General features: G+C 40.9%; 1 protein-coding gene across 1 annotated transcript; it reads left to right on the forward strand.

Moving 5' to 3' along the window:
- Nucleotides 1-242: 242 nt before the first annotated feature.
- On the forward strand, nt 243-7115 carry LOC131564074 (uncharacterized). Its single transcript, XM_058814334.1, has 7 exons — nt 243-327; nt 2520-2625; nt 3395-3568; nt 4276-4375; nt 5314-5402; nt 6175-6313; nt 6768-7115. The coding sequence occupies exons 1-7, from the start codon at nt 258-260 to the stop codon at nt 6774-6776; spliced, it is 687 nt and encodes a 228-aa protein (XP_058670317.1). The 5' UTR covers nt 243-257; the 3' UTR covers nt 6777-7115.
- Nucleotides 7116-8514: the final 1399 nt, after the last annotated feature.

Genomic DNA, 8514 nt, shown 5'->3' on the forward strand with positions numbered 1-8514 from the left:
TGTCATTAAATGAATACCTCACATCTGATTACAAAAATTCAGAAACAGCAAGATTAATGAGATATTTTTATGGAACTACCTTGTTTTATAAAGGAAAATATGCTGGATAAGTTATCAGGAAGTTGTATCAGTTTTAAGTTAATTAGTAATTCTTTTTAGAGAAGGATGCTGTAAAACAAGCTCAAAATCCACAATCCACAGCAGCAGCAAGGGAAGTTCATTCTGCTGCTGGCAGAGTCTGGAAGAACAGGCCCAGGATGTCCTTTCTGAAGGTGCTGCTGTGTGTCCTGCTCCTGGCCAGCCCCTTGCTGGGTGAAACTCCACAACGTAAGAGCTGCTGCAATTCTGCTTTGTGGCTTCTGAGGGCAGGGACGTGGCCATGTCCTCTGCTCGGGGGATTGCTGCCTGGGAATTCTCCTCAGCCTTTAGGCTGGCTTTATTTTAAATAACAGCAAAACAATGCAGATGTGAGAACCTTGGTGAGACAGCTCTGTCCTGTGTTTGGTGGCACAGGGAAGAAGTTACAGCCATATGAATTAATTACAGCTGAAACTCAGTACCCTGGTGGGTTGGGATCATTTTGAGTCAGTCTCTGAATTTCAGAAGGGTATTTTTAAATTAGTTAAATTATTTGGTTCTTTTTCAGTGGGGAAAAAACCACTTGGTATCTGGGTTAAAAAAATCATACACTTTTTAATAGCAAGTGTTCTTAGACTTTTTTTGATACTAACAGGGAGAAAATCATCAATAATTAAGAGCATGACAACCAGAATGCACTGGTTAGAAAAGTTATTTTAAGTGAGTACTGAAGTAGTGAAATTGTTTCTGGTTCTGTTAGACCAGTATTGGCCTGCAATTATTTTATGAGAAGATTTCCCACATATTTTATTGATAAATGTATTTATTTTAACATCCCTGTTCTCTGTCTGGTAGCTACCAGTTACTTGTAATTAGGTATTTCTAAGCCCAGAGTGATGTGAACCAGCTGCAGTTATTATTTTTCTAAGATTTTTGTTTGTGATCTGAGGAATTTTTTAATGCTACTCTAAACTTTCATTTGCCAAAGAAAGTTACCACTTGAAGGCTAACTTGGCATTTATGTAGACCCCAGAATTTGGAAGGGCTCAGCAGTGAGTTCCTTCATCACATGGAATATTCAGCATTAATAGCAAAGGGCACACACTCCCTCTCTCCCAGCAGAATCACAACTGGGGATTTTCTGCTGCCTTAGTGGTTTTTGTATTATTGCTAAAAGAATTGTAATTGTGTTACTGATCAGAGGGGTAGCTAAAAACATTGCTTATGTCCCAGATGAACCATGCCAAGTGCTGCTTGGGATTTTTCACTGTCCTGTGTTTACAGCCATAACACAAACTGTAGTTAGGTTTTCTTGGAAAATGTTCCAGTGCTGATGACTCTTGAGAGGAGAGCATGCAGGGTGTGTAAATGGAGTGGGACAAGCCTTGGTCACTGGAGTCAGATTTATCTCTGATAAGCACCAAGGGCTGGATTAGAGGGACTTGGACAGTGGAAAGGAAGGAGGTTTCCATCTCTTTTCAGTGCAGGCTGCTCCCAGCACAGTTCCTGTGGCTCATAATGCATCAGTCAGGAGCTGGTTCTGGTGGGAAGTCCAGACAGTGACAATGACATTCCAGCTGCTCCAGTGACAGGGACATTACATCTGCTGGGATCAGAGGGGTCTGCTCAGGGATCTGGGCCAGTTCTGACTCTGGCTTCATTCCAAACGTGGCTCCTCTTCCTGGGACTGTTGTGCACAATTGGATTTGGCTCTGGTGGCAGTTTGGGGACTTTTCTGGGTGTTCAGGGTGGTGCCTGGTCCAAGTCCAAGTGCTGAGCAGGAGAGAACAGGTAACAAAGGATGTGGGGTGGGAGTGCCAAACGTGCTGGTGTTTGGTGATGGTTCAGGCTGCTGAGGGAGTTCTTTTTAGCCAGCCAAACACCTGTGAAATACTGTAAACACTCAGATTCTGGAACATAATTTACAGCCCAGTGTTTACACAGCAAAAAAGATAGAGGAGAACCAACATTAATGCAAAGCAGATCCTTTTGTAGGCTAAGCCAAGGGATAATCCCATTGCAGAACTCACAAAAAGCTTCTAATTTGGATTATAATGGAAAGTTGGAATCTCTAATGAGTCTCTCTCTAATGAGTCTCATGACTTTTAGTCCTTGTCAGCAAGCCAGACATGATATATAGTGGAATTCAGACACAACCACACTTATCATTATGAGATAAAAACCATAACAACACAAGCCATACAAATTCCTGGCCAACAGGAAGATGGGTACACATTCAGGGTAAAGTAATTTAAGCTGGTAAATTTTCATTTCTCAAATAGCTTCAAAATTTTCCAGACACAAGTCACAGGAAAGTAAGATTTAGTGTCATCTACAGAGTACATCTGAAGCATAAATTTCTGGTGTAATTAGCAACACAGCCCACTGACAGTATGTTACTGTATAATTGCATTAAAAACTTGCTTTGTTTTAATTCACAGCCAGCTGCAGTGGAGTTGTGGACTTTGGGGCCTGTCTGGGTAATACAGGTGAATTCTGTCCTGAAAATATTCCTTGTCTGTGTAAAAATGAAGAACCTTTTTGCAGGTAGTGTGTGGGCTTGGTTTGTTTGGATGGATGATGAAATAAATTTAGATCCTCCAAAGTGATCCATGAAAATAAATGTTGATCTTCATTCACAATCTGCATAAATTTATAGCTCTGGTACAAAGCATCAAATCTGGGATTTGGGCATAGTGTTTTCTTTTTAAATATATGTGTGGGCTATGTCATTCCTAATGTAGGTAATCACTGTAGCCCTTTATTTTTCCTGTTCTCCCAACTATTTTACTTTAGAACTGAATGAGCTGTGTAATCACAAGTTCAATTTTTTCTCAGGTTGATCAATTATTTTTTTTGAGTTAAAAAAAAAAATTAGATACCTTAATGTTCTATTCTCCATTATGTAGTCGGGATTTTTTCCCTTTTAAAAAAATCTATGTCATAATGACAGCCAGAAATGTGAGGAGCAGCTCTGCCATGCTGAGAGCAGACAAAGAGATCTTTGACCTGAGCCAGGCCATGACTTGGATGCTGCACCCTGTCCCCTTCACAGCTCCTTATCTTGGACTCCTGAAATGCCAACTTGGACTTGGTTTCTCAGAGCCTGGCAAAGTACTTTTACATCAAATCTGGAAACAGATGGGTGTAACTAAGATTAAAAAACACCTTTAAACAAACAGGAAAAACAGTGAAACTCTTGGCCCCTGCAGTGTTGAATAATAAATAATTATATAGCAGAATATTGTACTTTTTTGGTATTGCTTACTTTTGATTAAAAATGCTGTTCCTAAAAGTGAATATTTTTTATTTGCAGATGTAATTACTACAGAACAGGCTGGATGGAGTACTGGTACATGGGCCCCAAATGTAACCACCTTTGGAACACTCTGGATTTCATTTTAGTGGCCACTCTTCCTGGAGTGGCACTGGTTATCATAGTGGTTGTAATATTTTCTGCTGTCTGCTGCTTGAAAACGAAAAAAGTTGGGTAAGTGACTCTGGGTGCACTTACAAGGAGTTTTGTACTCAAAATGGAAGTTCAGCAAAAGAAGTCTGGTATTCTGGTTAATTTTTAACCTCTGGGTGTTTAAAAGCACAAGGTTACCATACTGCCAAAATACTATTTATACAATTTAAAACTAACTCAAAGCATCTTACCTGAGCTCTCAGCACTTACTCAGCATTTTCCCACCTCACTCTCAGTCATTACTTTTCTTTAGGGCTCACCAGGCAAGCTTTAAAGATTGATAAGTACATTTACTACTTAAATTCAACACCACCAAATGTGTGTTTCTGATTTATTTGCTCTTAGGGATTTTTTTCCACAAGTTTAAAAAAAAAAGGAGTAAGACTGATAACTTGACAAGAGGCTTGGTGTTTAAATACAATTCCTCCCACTCTTGGGTCTCAGATATTGGCAATTTGAGCTGCTTTTTGCTTCCATCACTTTTTCCCAGTGACACCTCTCCCAAGTACACAGACAATATGGGTTTTTTCTTCTGTCACTGAGCCCCAGAAGTGTGTCACTGGCACTTGCTCTGACATAGAAAAGCTGTAATAATACCCAGCTCTTGTACAGCCATTGCCACAGGACATCTAAAGCTCTGACATGGCTGTTGAACCAATCTGCAGCACAAAAACATCTGTCAGGACCCTGAGCATTGCCACTGCTCTGAATTGCCATTGTTCCCCCAGGAAGCAGCCAAAGGCCCCATCCAGTGGAGCACAGCAGAACCCTGCATTCAGCACTGACACAGCTGCCAGCCCAGGGCATGGGCACCATCAGCCACCTGAGGTAAGAGATGGCACAGGGGGCACAGCACAGCCCCCAGCCCTTGGGGATTCAGCACAATAAAATGGGAATAGAAAAAATAAAATAAAGGGAATTTGAGTTTAAAGTCTCCTAGCATCTGATTTCCAAGATCAACTGAATGCATGTGAGAAGGTGAAACTGTTCATCAAGGATTAAGTGAAACTAATTTGCATGGGAGAAAACAAAGAACTAGGGATTATTTTTACAGGATGTTCAAACAACTATTGCCATTTTTGGCCAGTTAGAAGAGCAGCTTTAAAAAGAGATCATGCTCTGCTGTGCCAGTTTTCTCCATTGGGCAAGATGTAGTAGAGATCATGGCTTGAACTAGTGGGTGTCAAGAGAAAAGATGGATAAATACCATTAAAAAAATCAATATAAAATACAAAGAATCACTGAAAGGGAATTTGTGTGTGTGTGTTCATTTTCTCATTTGATACTTCAAGGGATTATTTTACATATTAAGGAACACACAGGGTGTGAGAAGGAGACATTGCAGGCTGTCTGAGAAAAGGGAGAAAATAATCTAGACTGCTACAGGATTTTCTGCTAAATCCATCTGTAGAGTATCAATGGTTTGGCAATGCAGCAGGTCTGAGCTTGCCTTTACCAGAAGATGGTGCTGTTCAATTTTTAACTAATTCACATTTAGTCCTGCTGATGCTGTTGTTCCCAAGGTGCGAAACAGACCCGATTCTGCAGTTTGGTAGGGAAGAAAACCCTTTGTAAAAGGAATCTTTTCGGGTCAGAGCTGCAGAACTTAGGGCTTTCTGACCCCCAGACTCTGAGTTGTAGCCTAGACGTTGTATTTTGTAAGTGAAAAACGGTTTTATACCTTCTAACATTCTGTACCTGGAGAGCTGGTTATTCTAATTTGTTGTCATTTTTCTCTGTGTAACCACCTGATCTCCTTCACACAGGATGCCTGGGTTGGACAAATTCCAAAAATTGTACTGAAAAGAGAAGATTTTAATGATGCCTCAATCCCAAATCAAAGGCAGGATTACAGGTATGCTGTTATTTTTTGTCTTTTGTGCTCATTCTCACTTTATACTCTGCTTTGGAGACTCACAATGACTTTGCAGCTTTGCCAGTAGCACAGCAAGCAACAAAGATCCAGTAAATGACAAAGCTTTTGACTGGATTATTCACATACAAATCCTAAAATACTTCTTTATCCAGAGGCTTCTCTGGTTTTCCTCTAATCCCAGAGGCATTGATTTCATTCCTGTTTAGAATCACAGTTTTCTGCTTGTGCTTCTTCACTTGAATCCCCCTCAGCACCAACTGCTGCAGCTCTTACTGCAACTTCTGCAGAGAACTTGTTTGCCAGGGTGCAGCTCAGTGAGAGCACAGCAGTCTCCTCACATAGCAGGGCTCTGCTGCAGAGACAGCCTGCAGCTGGCTGATGTTTCAGTCCCTCAAGGAGGACTGGTGTTTCTCAATATAAATGTTGAAAATGTTGAAGGTATAGCTATGGTGGATTTAAAACCCTTTGAAAGTGATTGTAGGAATATAGAAAATTAGGTACTGTGGCATTGTTTGTTGTGAAAAGAAAATAAAAGCTTAAAGAGAAAGCTGCTTCTATAAATTCAGTCTTCTCTGTTTGCAGGATGAGGGTTTGACAGTAAAATGAACTTAAAAGACTTTTTAGATGTTATTACCTCAGTGCTGTGCATCCAGTAGTGAGCTTTAATATTTTTATTTTTCAGCTTAAACTATCCCTTTGTGCAATTTGCAGTATATTATAAGGTTTAATAACCTTTTTCTCTTTTGCACAGTCCCATGTATAATCAGCCTCTAAGGACAGCAGAACCAGCATCAGATTATTTCCCTCAGTCCCGAGCCCAGCGGGAGGAGTTTGACTATCCCAGGAAGGATTTGCCTTATCCAGTTTATCCAGAGGCCAGACAGTACCGGGTACGCATCCCTCACATCCCTCTGCATATTAATTACATACTCTGCATATTAATTACATACTCTGCATATTAATTATATCACCCATCCTGGTACTGAATACAAATCATCACTAAATTGCTAGTGTTTTGTCACTAAGTAAAGATGTGAGCTAACAGAAAGCCTAGAGCCACCTTTCACTGTGCAGGTGTTTTCTTCAGGAATGTTACAGACCCTGCTGAAATGTTTCCAAATATTTCCAAAGCTGTTTCAGTTTGTGTGCACACAGTGGTAATGCTTTCAGTTATTTGCATGAAATGCATCTTCCAAAGCTCTTGGTGAGTAAACACTCAGAAGCAGCACATACTAAGAAAAGAAATATATATAAATGTAGTTTGATTAGATACAGATTATTATAATAGGAAGCATACTGGGGAGTGTGTGTCATGCTACTGATTTAATTCTAATTTCTTTACAGAGGTACTAAGAACAAGTGCATCCTGTATGAGAAATGTCTTGGAATGCTGTGTGATCACTGGACAGTGCAGGTGCTGAGAGAGCAGTGAGACCCTGGTGGGACACAGAGGAACCTGCCATCCTTAGTAGAGAGCACTAAGTTATTGCAAAGAGAAAGCATGGAGGATAATTGTGAAAGGAAACCTGGTGAATCCCTGATACTGCAGCACACAAGGCTTGGCCCTGGCAGTGTGGTACAAACACAGCCAAGGACTTGGCCTCTCTCTGCCCCAAGATTTGCCAAATACCCACAGACCCATTCCCTTGTCCCTTGTCTTTTTTGCTTTGTCTTCCTTCTGTGTTGATCCCAACAGCTGGAATGGTTTCCCTTTAAAACTGTCCTGGATTGCTTTGTAACTTTTTTGTAAATGAGGAAAATAAATGAAGCTGTGGAAGATTGACTACCTTGCCACTAAGTAACAAATAAAAGAGACTGAAGACTGGGATGTATTTCCCATTTTCCAAAAAGTCTAAAACATGTTACATTGCGATTTCTGTTAAATCATCTTCCTTAGTATTAGGTTATATGTGAAACTATATGACAAAACCAGAATTTTAAGGATTTTAGAAAGGTTTCTTGATCTTTGGTTTTCCCTCAATGTAAAAAAATGCAAAATGGGCAAATTTCACTGGATTTACTTCTACTACTGCAAATTCAGAAATAAAAGAAGTGACTCTGGTTCCCTCTCTTATCATCAGAAGCACACAGAAATGGGGTTGGCACATCTGTTTAGAGCCCAGGCTATCAGTTCAAACCATTCTGACCTCCAAAATTCAGATCCAAAGGTGCCAGAGAATTGTGTCAGTGAATTGCTTTTTTCTGTCATTTCTCAGCCTTGGTGGTGCCACAATCTGACAAACTGTGCTGGTTGTTGACCTCAATCCAGCTCTGTTGTTCTGACCTCAGAGCGACCACAGAATTTGAGTGTTCAATTTTATACTCCAGCACTGCTCCAAAAAGGAGTAGGAGGAACAGATAAGGCAGTGCTGTCAATATCCATGGTGCTGGCAAGAGCAGAGCTGGCTAAACTGAGTCTCCCTCACCATTTCCCCCAGTGTTCAGTTTTGTCATTACCTTTCCCAGGTATTTTCCCTTTCATTCCTTAATTGCATTGAGCAGTTTGAAATTATTTCATCATAAGAATGTATGTCTTGCTAGAGCTAGACAAAATGACTGGAATGTCCTTCGTACTGAATTTACTTTGGTGTGTGTTGTGTTATGTGGCTTTACTCTTTAAAACAAAAAAAAAAAAAAAGGGAGAGGAAGGTCAAATGTAAGTCTCCATGTTCTCTGCTAAGGAAGATGAATCTCCTGGGAATTACAGAAGCTCCATGTCTCTCTTGTCCTGACGAGCCCAGAATGGACACAGCACTACTGTCAGTAGGATCCCCTGGGGCTGCCCCATCTCAGGATGCCCACCTCGGTCACCAAACTCCCAGAGCCCAGGTGGTTTAGGTGCCCTCTAAACCCCAGATAGAAGCAACCCTGCAGTCCCTCAGGTGGCTCTGAGCAATCCCCTCAGCATCTCAGCGCTTTGGGTCACATTTCCCAGGCACCCACTTCTGCCTTTACACTTTACTTGGAAACACAGCACTGGCTCTGGATTCCTCTAAGGAATAGAAGACATGGAACAGGCACCAAGCATTGCCCACGTCCTCCTTTGCTCAGATTTGTACAGCAGCCTCTCAATCTTGTCACAAAGAGCAAA

This window comes from Ammospiza caudacuta, chromosome 14 (genome assembly GCF_027887145.1).
Source record: "Ammospiza caudacuta isolate bAmmCau1 chromosome 14, bAmmCau1.pri, whole genome shotgun sequence".
Taxonomy (NCBI): Eukaryota; Metazoa; Chordata; class Aves; order Passeriformes; family Passerellidae; genus Ammospiza; species Ammospiza caudacuta.

Bases quoted from the DNA above. Each gene is read 5' to 3' on its own strand.
- LOC131564074 (XM_058814334.1), top strand. From the start codon at position 258: ATGTCCTTTCTGAAGGTGCTGCTGTGTGTCCTGCTCCTGGCCAGCCCC. The intron at 328-2,519 runs GTAAGAGCTGCT...TTTAATTCACAG, and splicing joins GCTGGGTGAAACTCCACAAC to CCAGCTGCAGTGGAGTTGTG. The intron at 5,403-6,174 runs GTATGCTGTTAT...TCTTTTGCACAG, and splicing joins AATCAAAGGCAGGATTACAG to TCCCATGTATAATCAGCCTC.